The sequence below is a fragment of the Capricornis sumatraensis genome, chromosome X, assembly GCF_032405125.1.
Source record: "Capricornis sumatraensis isolate serow.1 chromosome X, serow.2, whole genome shotgun sequence".
In the NCBI taxonomy this organism is placed as follows: domain Eukaryota; kingdom Metazoa; phylum Chordata; class Mammalia; order Artiodactyla; family Bovidae; genus Capricornis; species Capricornis sumatraensis.
In genome coordinates, this window is record NC_091092.1 from 13,402,960 (window position 1) to 13,422,450 (window position 19,491).

At 40.7% G+C, this 19,491-nt stretch overlaps 1 protein-coding gene across 1 annotated transcript; it reads left to right on the plus strand.

Moving 5' to 3' along the window:
- Positions 1–326: 326 nt before the first annotated feature.
- TCEAL9 (transcription elongation factor A like 9) lies at positions 327–2,004 on the plus strand. Its single transcript, XM_068962844.1, has 2 exons — positions 327–449; positions 1,257–2,004. Exon 2 carries the CDS (start codon positions 1,326–1,328, stop codon positions 1,620–1,622), a length of 297 nt encoding a protein of 98 aa, XP_068818945.1. The 5' UTR covers positions 327–449; positions 1,257–1,325; the 3' UTR covers positions 1,623–2,004.
- Positions 2,005–19,491: the final 17,487 nt, after the last annotated feature.

The following is a 19,491-nucleotide window of genomic DNA, read 5'->3' on the forward strand; positions in this document are numbered from 1 at the left end:
GACTGCAGATGAAATGGAAGCTGGGGCAGGGGCAATGGATGTAGGTTAATGTTCTTAATCCTGGGAGCAGAAGGCAAGAAAAAAGAATTCTTGAAGAAAGTAGAAAAGTTTAGTAGCTCCAGGAAAAAATGCAGCCCCTCCCTAGTAATCAGAGAAAGGCAAATAACATTTTCCCCCTCTGGGACAGGCAAAAAAGATGGGCGGGGCAAATGTCCAAGCGGGGAGGGAGCAGAGGACTGGCCCACATCTGCCGCGCTTTTGGTGGGAGTGGAAACTGAGGACCAGAGCTCACTGGTGACGTAGACCTCATGTGACCAGGAGTCGACGTGTGCAGAAGTCCTGCTAGTCTAGTCCTTGTTCCCGTCTGGGTACCAGCTTCCTTCAGCAGCGGTAGCCGGTGGGGCCAACGGTGGGGAAGGAGAAGGAGTCTACTGGCTGAAAATTTTCAGGTTGGTGGCAAAATAGAGGCTGCCTGGGAATTACTAGGGTGGGGATGGCCTAGAAGCAGAGATTTAAGGGAGCCTTGGAAAAGTCCATCTCTCCACCTCCCACCTCCAGGTCTGCAGGAAATGATGACCCTTGGGAAAGGGACGAGGGGTCCCGGAAGAAGGACAAGGAGACCTGTGATAGTTTAAAAATAATCATCCTCTGCCACCTAAGACCGCTTTCCCAACACCTCCCCTCCCCCCACCCCCAACCCCCAGTTTTAATGATAGTTTGGAAATTTGTTTTTCCGACTTCCTGTCTGATGGAAAATTCGAGTTAACTTGTACTATGGAGAGGGAGAGAAATGAGGGAAACAGAAGGTGGGAAAGTTTCCATAACCGGGAACCTTAACAGGAAAAGTGCGTGGAGTTGCTCAGTCCGCCGAGTGCTCGCCCCACACCCACTCTTATCCCCTCCCCCTCCCGCTTCCCGTTGGTCTGAGGTCTGCTATCCTGAAAAGGCCAGGAAGAAAAGTGACCAGATCCGTACAGGAAGATGAGGGAAATGTTATCAACACCCCTGGGGTGGAGGTGGGCAAAGGAGGGACTGAGGTCGTGGGCCCCTATGCTCTTCCCCCGCACCCCTCTTCTCCCAGCTTACTTGTCTTCTGGGAGGGTCTTGCGTTCTGCCTTGTGTGAGAGAAATGGTTGAGAAGAACCTTGGAAACGGCTGGAGGGAGGGACGAGGGAGGTGAGGAGGTGGAAAATGGAGGTGAGAATGGCAGGCTCAGGGGAAACCCTGATGGCTGACGTATCCTTCTTGCTTCCTAGAAGTAGTTGTTTTCAAAGAAAAATAAGTAGAAGAAAAGAAAGGAAGAGGGAAAGAAAGGGAGACACAAGATGAAACCCTGTCAAAAAACTGAAGAAAAACCAGAAAATGAGAATGGACCAAAACTTGAAGAAGTACCAAAGCCTGAGGAAAAGCAAGAGGAGGAGGAAAAAACAGAAGGAACTTTTAGAGAAAGACTGATTCAGTCTCTCCAGGAATTTAAAGAAGATATACACAACAGGCATTTAAGCAAGGAAGATATGTTTAGAAATGTGAATGAAATTGATGCGATAAGGAGAGTCAGAAACAAACTTATAGTGATGCGTTGGAAGGTTAATCGAAACCATCCTTACCCCTATGTAATGTAGTTTACCTCGATTTCTGTTTTTTCTGATGTTGACATTTCTTTCTTTTTTGTTGTCCTGTATATCTCTGTCCATCTTTCTGCTTTTAACTTGTTGCTATTAGTGGTTTTAGATGCATCTCATTGTGTATTTCAAACCAATCTACAAGTCTTTGCCTTTTAATAGGAGAGCTTTACTCATTTGTACAAAAAGAGATTCCTAACAGGATATAAAATGTAAAAATGTTACTAAGTAATATGTGAATATCATATTTTTGAAAGGGAAGGGTACATTTGTATATTCCATATATACGCAGAAGAATATGTGAAGGATGAAAGACAAAAAATATAGTCAGTGGCAGGATTATGAGTGATTTTTTTTATTCAGCTTATTTGTATTTTTCCTTATTCCTAGAATGTACACACTTTATTGTTAAAAATAATAAAAGTTTTATAGCAAAAAAGGAGTAACCAACAGTAGTTAGTGTATTTCTAAAGGCATTGAGACACAATATTTATTAGCAGAATTTTAGAAGTAAATATGAACTCCAAATTACCAACAGACCTTTTAGCTAGAAAAATAAATTTCTTTTCTCATTTGTAGGATAGAGATAATAACGATCTTTCTGGGATCTCATGAGGACCAAATAAGGTACTGACTGTGAGCTATATTTGATAGGCTTTTATTTCCATATGCCCATGTAGGATGCCAGATCCTTAAGAGATTTGTTTTAGGTATTTTGGAGAGAGAAGGTTAGTTCTCACCTGTGCTTAAGAAAAAATCCAGACAGCTGTTAGGTGGGTACCACCTTTGTTTTCCTCTCCTCCTGTGCCTGCCCAACCTTCTATGCCCCTCCCCTTGATACTACCACATGTACTGGATATTTCTGCCCCTTCATTCAGATTCTCTCAGCCCCCTGACACTGCTGATGTGCTAGAAATCTCAAATAGTGAAGCCCAACATATTTCTTCGGAACCCGCTTGATTCTCCAGTCTGAGATCTACAGAAGTGGGGAAAATGCCCATCTCTTCAGTTTAGATAGACGTTTATGCAGGGCCACTTGGGCTGTGATATCTTACTGATACCTTGGCAACTGTGGGGTTTTAATCAAAGAACCCCTCTTCCCTATAGGACTCAGACACAATGGGTCTGTTTAGGGTTGCGACCAGAAAATAAGTCTGAATAACAGACATTATGCTTTAGTCAGGGTTGCTTCTGAGTCTAAAGATTGGTTTATCTTCCTGAGTCTCATTTCCTTAGGGTGAGTGATCCCTCCCCAAAAGACTGGTGGCAGGCCTCCTCACCAACTCAAAAGATACCCTTAGACTTGTGTAAGTTTTAAAGGGAGGTTCAAGTCAGATTTGGGGATATTCTCATTCTTTATTGGAAATGTATGAAAGTGCTGTGTAAGACTTACTATGTATTTATATCTGCATCCAGATTTTCATAACTATATGTGTATCTGTGGATCACAGTTGTACCAACAGTGTGTTATTTTTTTCCTCTGTGATGCTCTTTTTGGGGGCAGTTAATCACTTCAGACCATTCTGCAAGGTTATGGCAGCTTGATGGATGCAGGTGAAGGTCCAGGAACTCACTTGCCAGCATTATAAGACTGGTTGAATCCAGCCCCCTGGCACTGAGGAGTGGCACTGTGGCAGGACACGGAAGGACTCCCCCAAGGCACACCCCTCTCCAAGATGATCTGACACTGGTTTCTCTGCTCCAGCCTGCAGCAGGCACCGACTCTCCTAGGCTGAGGGCCAGGCTGTCCTGGACATGCATACCAGGAGGACAACAGTCCCATTGCAGGTCAGAGCACTAGACTTCCTTTATTCCTTTTTTTCCCTCACAAAAGGGCTTGATGGGAACTTTTTAAAGGAAAAATGTAAGACTTCAAAAGTCACTAACTAAAAACATTGGTTGTGATAGTCTTTGTCCCAGCAATGACTACTCTGGAGATAATCAGATAACTTGGGATTAAGGTAGAAGGGCCTATTGGGGATGATTTCAGATAATACACAAATATTTTAAGTTGTAATATCCATGTATTTGGGGCTTCCCAGGTGGCGTTAGTGATACAGAACCTGCTTGCCAATGCAGGAGACATAAGAGATGTGGGTTCAATTCCTGGGTTGGGAAGATCCTGGAGGAGAGAATGGCAACCCAGCCCAGTATTCTTGCCTGGAGAATACCATGGACAGAGGAGCCTGGTGGGCTGGAGTCCATGGGGTCACAAAGAGTCGGACACGACTGAAGCAACTTAGCATGCATACACATATTCATGTATTTATTTGAATGTATATTAATAAATCTTTAAGGCAAATGATGATAGTTTAGATTAAGGCAGTGCTATAAAGTTTCCTTTTCAAAAAAGTACCCAAATTTCCCCTTCAAAAAATATTCAAATTAAATAAGTGAGTCAGTTTGAAAAGCAACATGAAGTAGAATACTATGTTAATAGCAAAGATGGTACATAGATATGGCAAAAGTTATCCTAGTGGGAAATGCTGTTGTCACTCTTTTGCAACCCCATGAACGTAGCCCACCAGGCTCCTCTGTCCATGAAATTCTCCAGGCAAGAATACTGGAGTGGATAGCCATTCCCTTCTCCAGGGGATCTTCCCAACCCAGGGATTGAACCCAGGTCTCCTGCATTGGCAGGTGGATTCTTTACCACTGAGCCACCTGGGAAGACAGGAAATATTGCCCCGGTATAATTGATTTAGAGAATAATATCTGGAAACACTTGTCAAGAAGGGTGCAATCTGAGATTTTACCCTATCTTCAAATTAACAAGTTAATATAAACCTGCTACTGTTTAACCTGCTTTTGCTATGGCAAATGGCAAATACGAGTCCCAGTCCTAAGGACATTATTACCCATGGTAAAAGCAGTAGCCTTGGCTTCATTTTGGTTTGTATCAGTTCCCCATGATCAAGTCCCATGAGCTGACACAGCCCGTCATGGGTGCCGGCACATGCAGTGCACCGTGTTCTAGGAAAGATGCCCATAGTTTGGAGAATTCACTGCTTTCATAGTAAGCAAAAGCAAGCCTGCTGTGTCCACAGAAAGGGAAAGACATTACCTCCTGCCTCAAATTTGCTTGCTGCAAATAAACTCTGAGAAATGGCCTGCCTGTGTGAAGAGTGGTCAGGGCCTGAAGAACGTACAAGGATGCTCAGGACTCAAGGCAGATTGCCTCTCCCAGTAACACTTTTCTCTGTGCAACAAATCTTAATGTGAATGGTAAGCCTTTCCTAACATCACAGATTTTGATGTATAATTCCAAGTTAAAGCAGATAATGCATTATAATACTGTATACTATAAACAGGAAATTTATAATTCTAATTTTTATTTAAATACATAGGACTTTGAATGAATACTAATTAACTGAATGAAAAGAACATCACCTAAGAAACTACAAGTAAATAATCTATGAGGAACTTTGAAGTTACAGTAAGACATAGCTACTGTGACACACAAAATTAAAGAAATAGAGGAGCAAAAACCATGGCTTTATCAAGATACTAATGACAGGAAAAATATTCTGCAAAATTTTTCACTGAGAAATTGACAGGAGTGTGTGTGTGTGTTTGTAAGTCAGCCCCAGATCCTTTACATATATAATCGTTACTGCCTCTATAAAAGGAAAAGCCAAAAGCTAGGAGGAGAGCTGGTCTGTTCCCTCTATAGGAAAGCTCTGAGAAAGGGGGAAACCTTTTGCACATAATGGTATCCAAAATCAATCATTTGATATTTTGACACCAGTGTTTTGCAAGAGCTTCAGAAAAAAAAACAGCTGCAGCATTTGCTAGATAATTTACTTGAGTATGGGACATCTTTTCATGTACTATTGGTCCTTCAAACATCTTACTTTGAGAAACGTCCATTCAAATATTTTGCTCAGTGAAGTGAAGTTGCTCAGTCGTCCCCGACTCTTTGCGACCCCATGGATAGTAGCCTGCACCATGCTCCTCTGTCCATGGGATTTTCAAGGCAAGAGTACTGGAGTGGGTTGCCATTTCCTTCTCCATATTTTGCTTAAACACCCCCTTAATATTTTTAGTACACTATAGGTAGAGTCCATTTGCAAGGATGAGGTAGCTCCGTGTGTACTACATGTTCACCATGCATTATTACAGGAAAAATGAAGGACAGGAGGTTAAGTATAATATATACAGGTGGCGCTAGTGGTAAAGAACCTGCTTGCCAGTGCAGGAGACATAAGAGACGCAGGTTCGATCCCTGGGTCAGGAAGATCCCCTGGAGAAGGAAATGGCAGCCCATTCCAGTATTCTTCCCTGGAGAATCCCTTGGACAGAGGAGCTTGATAGGCTACAGCCGATGGTATGGCAAAGAGTCAGACACGACTGAAGCAACTTAGCACAGCACACACATACATACACATACCCACAAATACCAACATAAAGCCCTTCAGCTCACTAAAGGGAGGGGTTGTGTCTTTAAAAGTGATATCTTGATATCTCATCAGACCTCTTGCTATCTGATTGTTTAAGGAATAATTACTTTTTAAAAATTTCTCCTAATAGATCATTCTATTATCCTTGCATTGTAACATGTATCCTTGCATGTCAAAATAGCTTCTTGTACTTACACAAAGTCCTTCCCTTTCATGAATTCTGAGTCCTTTTCAAGATGTTATGCTATTAACCTACTATTTAACAGAAAAGGAAGCAAGTCTTAAAGAGATTATGTGTCTTGGCCAAGGTCACCCAGCCTAAGGTCAAAGCCCTCACTCCTAATCTCTACTCTGCAACAGTTGGTATTTGATAAATACTAACAACAACAACAGCAACACTGCTAAATGGATTCCTATCATTTCCTTAAAGCTCCTACTCATTATCCCAGAATAGATGTTACTTCTTTTAAAACAGTTTCACCCACTTTAAGTGTACAAGTCAATAGGTTTTAGTGTACATTTTCACATCAAATAGAAATACCATACCTTAGCTATGATCCTGCCCCCACGCCTCTATCCCTTCAGCCCTAAGTAAACATTAATCTATTTTCTGTCTCTATAGATTTCCTTTTCCTGGACATTTCATAAAAATTGACTCATAAAATGTGCTCTTTTGTTATTGGCTTTTTTTCACTTAGCATATGTTTTCAAGGTTAATCCATTGTGTACCATGTATTAATTTCCTTTTATGGCTGAACAATATTCTGTTGTACGGATATGAACATTTTGTTTATCCATTAGTCCATTGATGGATATTTGGGCTGTTTTCATCTTTTGCTTGTTATGGATAATGTTGCTATGTAGATTTATGTACAAGTTTTGTGAAGATATGTAGATTTATGTACAAGTTTTGTGAAGATATCTAGCAATTGAATTGCTATGTCATACAGTAACTCTATGCTTAATTGTTTCAGGGATTGCCATACTATTTTCCCAACTGGCTGACCATTTTACCTTCAGTGTGTATACTGCTGTATACTTACCAGCAGTGTGTAAGGGTTCCAATTTTCCATATCCTTGGCAACACTTTATTTTCTGACTTTTTGACTGTAGCCATTTTAGCAGAGGTGAGTGATATCTTATTGTGGTTTGGATTTACATTTCTCTGATGGTTAATGATATTGAGGATCTCTCCATGAGCTTATTGGCCACTAGTATATATTACTAGGAGAAACGTCTATTCAAATCCTTTGCCCATTTTTAATTGGGATATTTGCCTTTTTATTATTGAGCTGTAAGAGTTTTTATATACTCTGAATTCAAATCCCTTGGATACATGATTTGTACATATCTTTTCCCATTCTGTGGGTTATCTTTTTACTTTCCTGATGGTACACTTTTTGGAAAATTATTTATTTTATTTATTTAGGTTTGGCTGAGCTGGGTCTTTGTTGCTTTGCGTGGACTTTCTCTAGTTGTGGTGAGTGAGGGCCACTCTCAGTTGCAGTGCACAGGCTTCTCATTGCAGTGGCTTCTCCTGTTGTGGAGCACAGGCTCTACGTGCTCGGGCTTCAGTAGTTGCAGGAAGTAGGCTTGGAAGGTGTGGCTTGCGGGCTCTAGAGCATGGCCTCAGTAGTCCTGGTGCCAGGCCTAGTTGCTCTGTGGCATGTAGAATCTTCCCAGAGGAGGGGTTGAACCTGTGTCCCCTGATTGGCAGGCAGATTCTTATCCTCTGTACCACCAGGGAAGTCCTGATGGTATACTTTGATGCCCTCCAAATTTTAGTTTTGATGAAGTTTGTGTGTGTGTGTGTGTTAGTCACTCAGTCGTGCCCAACTCTTTGCAACCCCATGGACTGCAGTCCACCAGGTTCTTCTGTCCATGAGATTTTCCAGGCAAGGATACTGGAGTGGGGTGCCATTTCCTTCTCCAGGGGATCTTCCCAACCCAGGGATCGAACCCGGGTCTCCTGCACTGCAGGCAAATTCTTTACCAACTGAGCTACAAGGGAAGCCATATTTTTATTTTTCTGCTCATTCTTTTAGTGTCAAGTTTATGAAGATTTGTCCCTACATTTTTTTCCCCTAAGAGTTGTATCATTTTAAATCTTACATTTAGGTCTCTGATCTATTTCTAGTTAATTTTTTGTATATGGTATGAGATAAGGGTCTCATTTCATTAGTTTGCAAGTGACTGTCTAGTTGATCCAGGAGTATTTGTGAAAGGACTGTTTTTTCCCCTTGAATGGTCTTGGCATCTTTGTCAAAAATCAGCTGAAACATAATTTTATTTCTGGATTCTCAGTTCAGTCCTATTGACCTATATGTCTCTCATGTGACAGGATCACACTGTTTTGATTACCATTGCTTTCAAGCAATTCTGAAACCAGGAAACGTAAGTCCTCCTATTTTATTCATTTCCAAGGTTATTTTGGCTATTTAGGGTCCCTTGCAATGCATATGAATTTTAGAATAAGCTTGTCAATTTCTACAAAGAAATCAGCTGGGATTATGAAAGGGATTGCATTGAATCTATAGATCAATTTGGGAAGCATTACCATTTTAACACTATTAAAATTTTCAATTCATGAACATGGGATTTTTTTCCCCATTTAATTGCATCTTCTTTAATTTCTTAATGGCATCATTTAATTTTCTTCTTTAATTTCAATAATAGTTTACAGTTTTCAGAGTATCAATTTTATGCTTCCCTTATTAAATATATTTCTAAATATCTCAGTCTTTTTGATACTATTATAAGTAGAATTGTTTTCTTAATTTTCTTGTTCCAATTGTTCATTATAAGTGTATAGAAATATGTTTGTATTGAAATATCTTTGTATATTCATCTTATATCTTGCAACCTTGCTGAAGTTGTTTGTTTTGTTAGTTTATCAGTGGATTCCATAACACTTTCTATACATAAGATTATGTCATCTGTAAATATAGTTCTAATTCTTATTTTCAATCTGGATGCCTTTTATTTCTTTTTCTGGCCTAATTGTCTTGGCTAGAACCTCCAGTTGTAATGTTGGATAGAAATGGTGAGAGCACATATCTTTGTTTTTGCTCCTAGTACTAGGGAAAATATATTCATTGTTTTAACATTAAGTATAATATAAGCGGGGGGCTTCCCTGGTAGTTCAGCTGGTAAAGAATCCACCTGCAATGCAGGAGACCCCAGTTCAATACCTAGGTCAGAAAGATCCCCTGGAGAACGGATAGGCTGCCCACTTCAGTATTCTTCGACTTCGCTGGTGGCTCAGATGGTAAAGAATCTGCCTGCAGTGTGGGATACCTGAGTTCAATCCCTGAGTTAGGAAGATACCCCAGAGGAAGGCATGGCAACCTACTCCAGTATTCTTGCCTGGAGAATCCCCATGGACAGAAGAGCCTGGCAGGCTACAGTCCATGAAATTGCAAAGAGTCAGACACGACTGAGAGGCTAAGCACAGCACAGCACATAATGTCCATGGAGGGTTTTTGTAATAACTTTCATTATGCTTAGGGAATTCCTGGTTTGGGGATGTTAAATCAAGCTTGCATTTTGGGATAAATCTCTTTTGGTCATAATGTATACTTGTTTTTATATGTTTCTAGATTTGTTTTCCTAGTATCTTGTTAGGGGATTTTTGCATCCATATTCATAAGCAATACTGGTTTGTAGTTTTTTCTTGTCATATCTTTGTTTGGATTTTGTATCAGGGTAATACTGGTCTCATAAAATAAGAGGAGAAGTGTTTCCTTTTCTTTTTTTTGAAGAATTTATGAAGGAAGAAATATTTGATAGAATTCAGCAGTGAAGCCATGTGGCCTAGAATTTTATTCGTGGGTAGTTTAAAAAATGTATTACTAATTCATCTCTTCATTTGTTATAGGTCTATTCAGATGGTTTATTTATTCTTGAGATAGTTTTGGTAGTTTGTGTTTTCCTAGGAATTTGTCCATTTCTTCTATCATCTAATATAAGGGCATGTAATATTTCATTCAGTTCAGATCAGTTGCTCAGTCATGTCCGACTCTTTGCGACCCCATGAATCGCAGCACACCAGGCCTCCCTGTCCATCACCAACTCCCGGAGTTCACTCACACTCACGTCCACTGAGTCTGTGATGCCATTCAGCCATCTCATCCTGGGTCGTCCCCTTCTCCTCCTGCCCCCAATCCCTCCCAGCATCAGGGTCTTTTCCAATGAGTCAACTCTTCACACGAGGTGGCCAAAGTACTGGAGCTTCAGCTTTAGCATCATTCCTTCCAAAGAAATCCAAGGGATGATCTCCTTCAGAATGGACTGGTTGGATCTCCTTGCAGCCCGAGGAACTCTCAAGAGTCTTCTCCAACACCACAGTTCAAAAGCATCAATTCTTCGGCGCTCAGCCTTCTTCACAGTCCAACTCTCACAACCATATGTGACCACAGGAAAAACCATAGCCTTGACTAGACAGACCTTAGTTGGCATAGTAATGTCTCTGCTTTTGGATATACTATCTAGCTTGGTCATAACTTTTCTTCCAAGGAGTAAGCGTCTTTTAATTTCATGGCTGCAGTCACCATCTGCAGTGATTTTGGAGCCCAAAAATATAAAGTTTGAAACTGTTTCCACTGTTTCCCCATCTATTTCCCATGAAGTGATGGGACCAGATGCCATGATCTTCATTTTCTGAATGTTGAGCTTCAAGCCAACTTTTTCACTCTCCTCTTTCACTTTCATCAAGAGGCTTTTCAGCTCCTCTTCACTTTCTGCCATAAGGGTGGTGTCATCTGCATATCTGAGGTTATTGATATTTCTCCCGGCAATCTTGATTCCAGCTTGTGTTTCTTCCAGTCCAGCGTTCCTCATGATGTACTCTGCATAGAAGTTAAATAAGCAGGGTGACAATATACAGACTTGACATACTCCTTTTCCTATTTGGAACCAGTCTGTTGTTCCATGTCCAGTTCTAACTGTTGCTTCCTGACCTGCATACAGATTTCTCAAGAGGCAGGTCAGGTGGTCTGGTATTCCCATCTCTTTCACAATTTTCCACAGTTTATTGCGATCCACACAGTCAAAGGCTTTGGCATAGTAAATAAAGCAGAAATAGATGTTTTTCTGGAACTCTCTTGCTTTTTCCATGATTCAGCAGATGTTGGCAATTTGATCTCTGGTTCCTCTGCCTTTTCTAAAACCAGCTTGAACATCAGGGAGTTCATGGTTCATGTATTGCTGAAGTCTGGCTTGGAGAATTTTGAGCATTACTTTACTAGCATGTGAGATGAGTGCAATTGTGCGGTAGTTTGAGCATTCTTTGGCATTGCCTTTCTTTGGGATTGGAATGAACACTGACCTTTTCCAGTCCTGTGGCCACTGCTGAGTTTTCCAAATTTGCTGGCATATTGAGTGCAGCACTTTCACAGCATCATCTTTCAGGATTTGAAACAGCTCAACTGGAATTCCATCTCCTCCACTAGCTTTGTTCGTAGTGATGCTTTCTAAGGCCCACTTGACTTCACATTCCAGGATGTTTGGCTCTAGATTAGTGATCACATCATCATGATTATCTGGGTCGTGAAGATCTTTTTTGTACAGTTCTTCCGTGTATTCTTGCCACCTCTTCTTAATATCTTCTGCTTCTGTTAGGTCCCGACCATTTCTGTCCTTTATTGAGCCCATCTTTGCATGAAATGTTCCCTTGGTATCTCTAATTTTCTTGAAGAGATCTCTAGTCTTTCCCATTCTATTGTTTTCCTCTATTTCTTTGCATTGATCATTGAAGAAGGCTTTCTTATCTCTTCTTGCTATTCTTTGGAACTCTGCATTCAGATGCTCATATCTTTGCTTTTCTCCTTTGCTTTTTTCCTCTCTTCATTTCACAGCTATTTGTAAGGCCTCCTCAGACAGCCATTTTGCTTTTTTGCATTTCTTTCCCATGGGGATGGTCTTGATCCCTGTCTCCTGTACAATGTCAAGAACCTCTGTCCGTAGTTCATCAGGCACTCTATCTATCAGATCTAGTCCCTTAAATCTATTTCTCACTTCCACTGTATAATCATAAGGGATTTGATTTAGCTCATACCTGAATGGTCTAGCAGTTTTCCCTACTTTCTTCAATTTGAGTCTGAATTTGGTAATAAGGAGTTCATGATCTGAGCCACAGTCAGCTCCCGGTCTTGTCGTTGTTGACTGTATAGAGCTTCTCCATCTTTGGCTGCAAAGAATATAATCAATCTGATTTTAGTGTTGATCATCTGGTGATGTCCATGTGTAGAGTCTTCTCTTGTGTTGTTGGAAGAGGGTGTTTGCTATGACCAGTGCATTTTCTTGGCAAAACTCTATTAGTCTTTGCCCTGCTTCATTCCGCATTCCAAGGCCAAATTTGCCTGTTACTCCAGGTGTTTCTTGCCTTCCTACTTTTGCATTCCAGTCCCCTAAAATGAAAAGGACATCTTTCTTGGGTGTTAGTTCTAAAAGATTTTGTAGGTCTTCATAAAACCGTTCAACTTCAGTTTCTTCAGTGTTACTTGTTGGGGCATAGCCTTGGATTACTGTGATATTGAATGGTTTGCCTTGGAGATGAACAGAGATCATTCTGTCGTTTTTGAGATTGCATAATATTTCATACTGTTCATTTATAATCTTTTTTCATATCTATAAGGTCAGTAATACCAGCCCCTCTTTCATTTCCGATTGTAGTAACTTGACACACATTTCTCTCTTTCCCTCTCACCCTCTCTCTCATCAATCTAGCTGAAGATTTGTCAACATTGTTGATCTTTTGAAAGAATCTGCCTTGGTTTCACTAATTTTCTCTATTCTCTATTTTCCATTACATTAATCTCTGCTCTAATTGTTATTATTTCCTACCTTCTGCTTGCTTTATGCGTAGTTTGCTCTTCTTTCCCAGTATCTTAAGGTGGAAAGTTAGGATGTTGGTTTGAGATCTTTCTTCTGTTTTAAATACAGGCTTGTGAGGTGAGGTGAAGTCACTCAGTCACGTCCGACTCTTGCGACCCCGTGGACTGTAGCCTACCAGGCTTCTCCGTCCATGGGATTCTCCAGGCAAGAATACTGGAATGGGTTACCTTTTCCTTCTCCAGGGGATATTTCCCTTTATGCAAGTTTAGCTCTATCCCATCATTTTGAGTACATCGTGTTTCTAAATACCAAAGTTCCACCCCATAAGTTCTGGTATGTTGTACACTGTTTCATTTTTCTTTAATTTCAAAGTATCTTCTGATATCCATTTTGATCTGTTCTTTGATGCATTGGCTATTTAGGAGTGGTTTGCTTAATTTCCAGATATTTGTGAATTTCCCAATTTTTTTTCTGTTGTTGATATGAAGCTTTATTGCAGTGTGGTCAGAGAACATATCTTGTATAACTAACTTCTAATCCTTTAAATTTATTGAGGGTTGTTTTATGGCCTATTACATGGTCTACCATGAAGAATGTTCAATGCACACTTGAGAAAAATATGTATTCTGCTGTTGTTGGGTGGCATATTCTATATGTCTATTAGGTCTAGTTGGTGCATGGTGTTCTCACATCTTCTATTTCCTGGTTGACCTTCTGCCCAGTTGATCTATTTCTTATGAAAAGTAGGTTATTAAAGTCTCCAAATATTACTATTGAATTATCTTCCCTTTTTTATTGTCAGTTTTTGCTTCATATATTTTGGTGCTCTGTTATGAGGGGCATATATATTTATAATTGTCATGTTTTACTTATGTGTTAACTCTTTTATCATTAAATTCCCTCTTGCTTCCAGTTTTTGGTCTGGCATGGAAAAAACTTAGAAGTAGTTACTCCATTGTAACAATAAGTGAAAAGTTGAATAAGCCGAAAATCAAGAACTCTTCTTAGATCCATTAAATGATTGAAGTCACAAAGCAAATCCCTGCTCCAGACAGGTGACAGACAGGCAGATACAGAGAATCACAATTTGCTAGAGTAAAACCTATGAACAGAAACTTCCCCAGGAACCAGTACTGATATAGAAAAACCTAAACTATAGTTTACGAATTGCTAGAAGCTCAATGTGGACAAGTCTGAAATTTAAAACTCCAGAGAGGCCCAATTTAAGGGGTGCTCTCACACTTTCATGAGTTACTTTTTAGAGACCTATGAGGTCCTCACAGTGAATATTAGAGAAAACCTCTTTGTCCTTCTGGAAGGGGAAGGGAAAAGAAGGCATTTTAAAGTGTACCCAGAGTGTTCTATTCTTATTTTTTTCCTTTTTTTTTTTTACCAGAGCCTAATCAGAGTTTTATCAGAGCCTAACTGACCTGGAGGAAGGACAATATCCAATCCCAATGCCTCTCTCATCATCCTGTCCCAACTAAATGAGAGTGAGGTGAGGGGCTGAAAAGCACTTGCAAAGGCCATAGTCCTGTCCATATGCAGTTGCTAGGCTCCTATTATTGCCAGTTGATTAATCTACTATTTTTTAACAGTGTTCTTGGGCATCAGTTGTTCTGCAACCTAATTCAAACAAATTTGGGCTCCCTTGCAGGAAAAGTTCCGAAGGTCAGTGTTTAATATTTGTTCCAAACAAGGAAGGAGAACTCCCCACAGCCATCTTCTTACCTGGCTTAAAAAAAAAAAAAATTTATTTATTTCTTTGTCTGTGTCAGGTCTTAGTTGTGGCACCTGGAATCTTCATTGTGTCATGTGAGATCTTTCATTGAGAAGCACCGTCTCTCTAGCTGTGGCACACTGGCTTAGTTACTCCAAGGCATGTGGAATCTTAGTTCCCCAACCAGAAATCAAACCCACGTTCCCCGTATTGCAAGGCAGATTCTTAATCCCTAGACCACCAGGGAAGTCCCCTTACCCGACTTTTTAAAACAATCTAGCCAGCTTACCGCTAGTTGGTATCTTCACCAAACCCCTGAATCACTTCCCAACAACCATTCTGCAACTTTGGCTTGAATGCCTCCATGCTTTGTTGCAAATAAAGTAAGTTCCATTGGGAAAATTTTAGCACCTATATGATTCATGACTTTCTTCTCTCCCCAGGCAACATCTCTGATCCAGGGCTCTGGATCTGGGGGTGGAGACAATGGCACTCTTATCTTTTGAATGACACTTGTGCTTTAGCACCTGATGTCTTAAAGTAGGGAGAAAGGAAACAACAGCCTGATGTTCTCTCACCTTGCTTCTCATAGTGTGGAACCATACCTTACAGCCAAACCAAGAGTGATAAGGACCCCAGTATTTTCAGTGGTACCACACCCACAGGACAATTTCCATTCTATTAGTGAGGGCTGGTTGGAAGGAAAGAGCCCCCACCTCTCAATTGCACTTGCCTGGAGCCTAACCTCGCAATCTCAGTAGTGGGGGCAGGATAAGAAATACTGATTTACTCCTCTTCTGAGAAAGAAATCGCCATGGCTGTGAGCTGCAGGAAGAGGATATCCTGTGTTCTTGGCTGATAGTTAGGAGTGCAATTTTGCTTCCTTGACATGGGAGTGAGGAAAAAGGGAGAGGTCTAGGTTCAAATACCACAGACTCGTATTTCTTGTGAAGTTTTTATAGATTTTCTTGAATAGATAGTTTTCCACTTAATGGTTTCCCTTAAAACCTTTCTAGAGCCTTTAAATTGTTTTGCTTGTTTTTTTTTTTTAATGAATTTCACTAGTTTCACAGGAAAGCAGATCCACAGAGATCCTCACATTGTCATAGCAGAAATTGACCTCCTAGACATTTCTTCTTCACTGGCAACTGGATTAAGTCCTCTTACTCAGTGCTGTCCCCTTCAGCACTTATCACACTCTCCTTGTTTCCTCCCACTAAACTATGTGCTATGTAACAATATGAAGGCTGTATCTGTCTTATTGCTTTTTGTATCTCCAGGGCCTGGAACATAGTAGATGCTTAATAAATTATGATTGAATGAAAAGTATATTTCTGATATTTTAATTAAGTAGAAGGAACTATGTCCTGGAAATCAGAAATGTAAATAGAGTACTGAGATTGAGACGTGGAATGGGCAGGCAGTGCCTGGCACAGAAAAGGGCTCAAACAATAGATGGATAAAAGAAAGAATTAGAAATAGATTTGGGACTTTTAAAAATTATTTATTTAATTTATTATGTTTTGGCTGCATTGAGTCTTTGCTGCTTCACGTGGGCTTTCTCTAGCTGCAGAGAGCGGGGGCTACTTTTCATTGTGGTGCATGGGTTTCTCATTACAGTGGCTTCTCTCACTGCAGAGCACGGGCTCTACGTGCATGAGCCTCAGTAGTTGCAGCATGCAGGTTCAGTAGTTGTGGTACATGGGCTTAACTGCTCCATGGTGCGCGAAATCTTCCTGGATCAGGGATCAAACCTGTGTCCCCAGCACTGGCTGGCAGACTCTCAACTACTGGACCACCAGGGAAGTCCGGGACTTATTAATAAATGAAACTGAGTAGAGGGCAAGAGCATGGAGTTAAGAACTAAACTGTATGTGTTTGAATTCCTGCTCTACCACTTCTTATCTGTTGCACAGCCTTGCCGTCCTACAATACTCTTATTTGTAAAATAGGGGATGATATTAGCACCTACCTCATAGAATTTGGGGGAGGATAAAATGCAATAATGAATATATATCTACAATACTGTTTGATATATACCAGCATTTATATAAGTGCTGTTTTATTTCATTTTCATCACTATGTATTTTTAAGGAAACTAGGATAATTCTGTATATACTATTTCATAGCCTGAATTTAAAAGAAAAATAATTAATGATTTTTCCCTTCTACTTACAAAAAGAATACCTTGTCCTCTGAGATAATTTAGAAAATAGAGGTAATCACTACTTAATGTCCAGCATTAGAAAAACATTTTTAATCTCAAATATGAGGACAAGTACAATAAATGGGAGGGGATGAGGGAGGAGTGGGAGTGGAGGAGGGGGTCATCAAGTCACCAGGTGTTAAGTCTCTAAGTGTAAAATACAGCTCAAGATACTGTCATGCTACAAATGCCTAAGTCTTAGATTCATGGTGGGAAAAGTAGGCCCTGACTCAGGAACTGGGGCAGGGGTATAAGACGAAGAGGAGGAATGGAGGAAGGGAGGAGTGTGTGAGTGTGTGTGTGAGAAAGACAGAGTATGTGTTAGCTTACTGTTTAGTTATAGATAAACTTGGGGTTTCCCTTGTGGTTCAGTGGTAAAGAAACCACCTGCCAAGCAGGAGATGTGGGTTTGATCCCTGGATCAGGGAGATGCCCTAGAGAAGGAAACAGCAACCCACTCTGGTATTCTTGCCTGGGAAATCCTGTGGATCTCTAATAGATAGTGAGGTCCTGAATATTTGTTGATTTCACACTCAGATGTCTTAGCCTTATGGCTTTGTAATTATTTAATACAAGATCTCTTGAATGAAATATTGAATGCATTATCTTTCAAATGTTCCAAACTCTTAAAGTAACATCAGGTCTGTTCTCAGTTCTTCAAAATTCTTGGCATCAAAATTATAATGGCCATAGCTTATTGGGAAGCTAAAGTAGGCATAATTTCCTAGATTTTTTAATACCTGGCTTCAATTTGTTAATACGTGCTTACATTTAGGAAAAAAGAGAGAAGCACAATAAGACTGAAGCACTGAAGCATTGGGATGACCCATAGAGAACCATTCTAGGCAGGAACAGAGATATCCACACCCACAAAGCCCGCCATGTGCCAGACTATCCGCTTTCAATCCTTGCACTCACCCATGAGAGTATAATGAGAGGAAACAGGACAATAACTACAATTCAACTGGGTACCTTTCCAGCCAGATACATGTGACCTATATATCATGGCAACATAATGATAACCCTGTATGGGAGACAGCAAAAGAGACACAGATGTATAGAAAAGCCTTTTGGACTCTGTGGGAGAGGGAGAGGGTGGGATGATTTGGGAGAATAGCATTGAAACATGTATAATATCATATATGAAACGAATCGCCAGCCCAGGTTTGATGCAGGATACAGGATGCTTGGGGCTGGTGTACTGGGATGACCCAGAGAGATGGTACAGGGAGGGAGGTGGGAGGGGGGTTCAGGATGGGGAACACGTGTACACCCATGGTGGATTCATGTTGATGTATGGCAAAACAAATACAGTATTGTAAAGTAATTAGCCTCCAATTAAAATAAATAAATTTATATTAAAAAATTAAAACATTGATATCACTTTTGATTCAGAATCCTCCTCATCCCTCTAGGAGATCTATCTTTCTATCTAGAGTCTATGTATCTATCTATCAGTTATCAATTAAAAGGTCTGTGTAGTGAAGTGAAGTCGCTCAGTCGTGTCCGACTCTTTGCGACCCCATGGACTGTAGCCTACCAGGCTCCTTTGCCTATGGGATTTTCCAAGCAATAGTACTGGAGTGGATTGCCATTTCCTTCTCCAGGGGATCTTCCCAACCCAGGGATCGAACCCAGGTCTCCCGCATTGTAGACAGATGCTTTACCGTCTAAGCCACCAGGGAAGTCCCAAAAGGTCTATAGACTGACTATAAGTCTATAAGCTCACATGATTATGTAGCCTGGGAAGTCCCATGATGTGCTGTCTACAAGCTGGAGAGCCAAGAAAGCCTGTGGTAGACTTTAAAAGCCTGAGAGCTGGAGAGCTAAAATGTAGGTGCCAGTCTGAATTAGAAGTCCTGAGAACTAGGAACACCAAAGGAAGGGAAAGATCAAAGTCCCGGCTCAAGCAATCAGGCAGAGAGTGAATTCGACCTTCTGCTTTTCTGTTTTATTTAGGCCTTCAGTGGTATTAGATGACATCTACCTGCATTGGGGAAGGCCACCTGCTTTACTGTTTTCCAATTCAAATGCTAAACTTTTCCAGAAACACCCTCACAGACACACTCAGAAATACTATTCAGTCAGATATATGGGCATCCAATGGCTTATTGGATACATAAAATTAACAATCACACCCTTTTCCCTGTGTTTACTCAAATGACTTGAGAGTTTGAAGAATAAGGATATAAAGACAACTCTTTATGTGAATACCTAGGGTAAGATTGCTATCCCACATGATTAATCATCACTGAAGCTCAAGCTTGATTTCTAGAAAACCTGCTGCTAAGAACTCACATCCAAGCATCTCCCTTTCAAGTGTTTCCTTGGAAGACAGGGCCATATCTTATGTAACTCTTACCTCATAACCTTCACATGGAATTCCTATAATTCATAGGTCTCTTTGTCTGTATCAATTTCTGGTAAATCTGTATCTCAATAACCCCCCTCTTCCCAACTCTGCAAACTGTAAAGCATGGTAGGATTTATTTTTCACGCTTATCCAGAATTGGGAACTTTGGTAGGGGATTAATCTTAGCCCTTTCTCTGCCTGGCCACACCACAACATCATCTTTCAAAAATGTTATTTCCAGGCTCCCATAGCATCTTCTGCTAAGCTGCTTCAGTCGTGTCTGACTCTGTGTGACCACATAGACGGCAGCCCACCAGGCTCCGCCGTCCCTGGGATTCTCCAGGCAAGAACACTGG

Excerpts from the sequence above, each read along its gene's own strand:
- TCEAL9 (XM_068962844.1), top strand. The coding sequence starts at position 1,326 with ATGAAACCCTGTCAAAAAACTGAAGAAAAACCAGAAAATGAGAATGGA.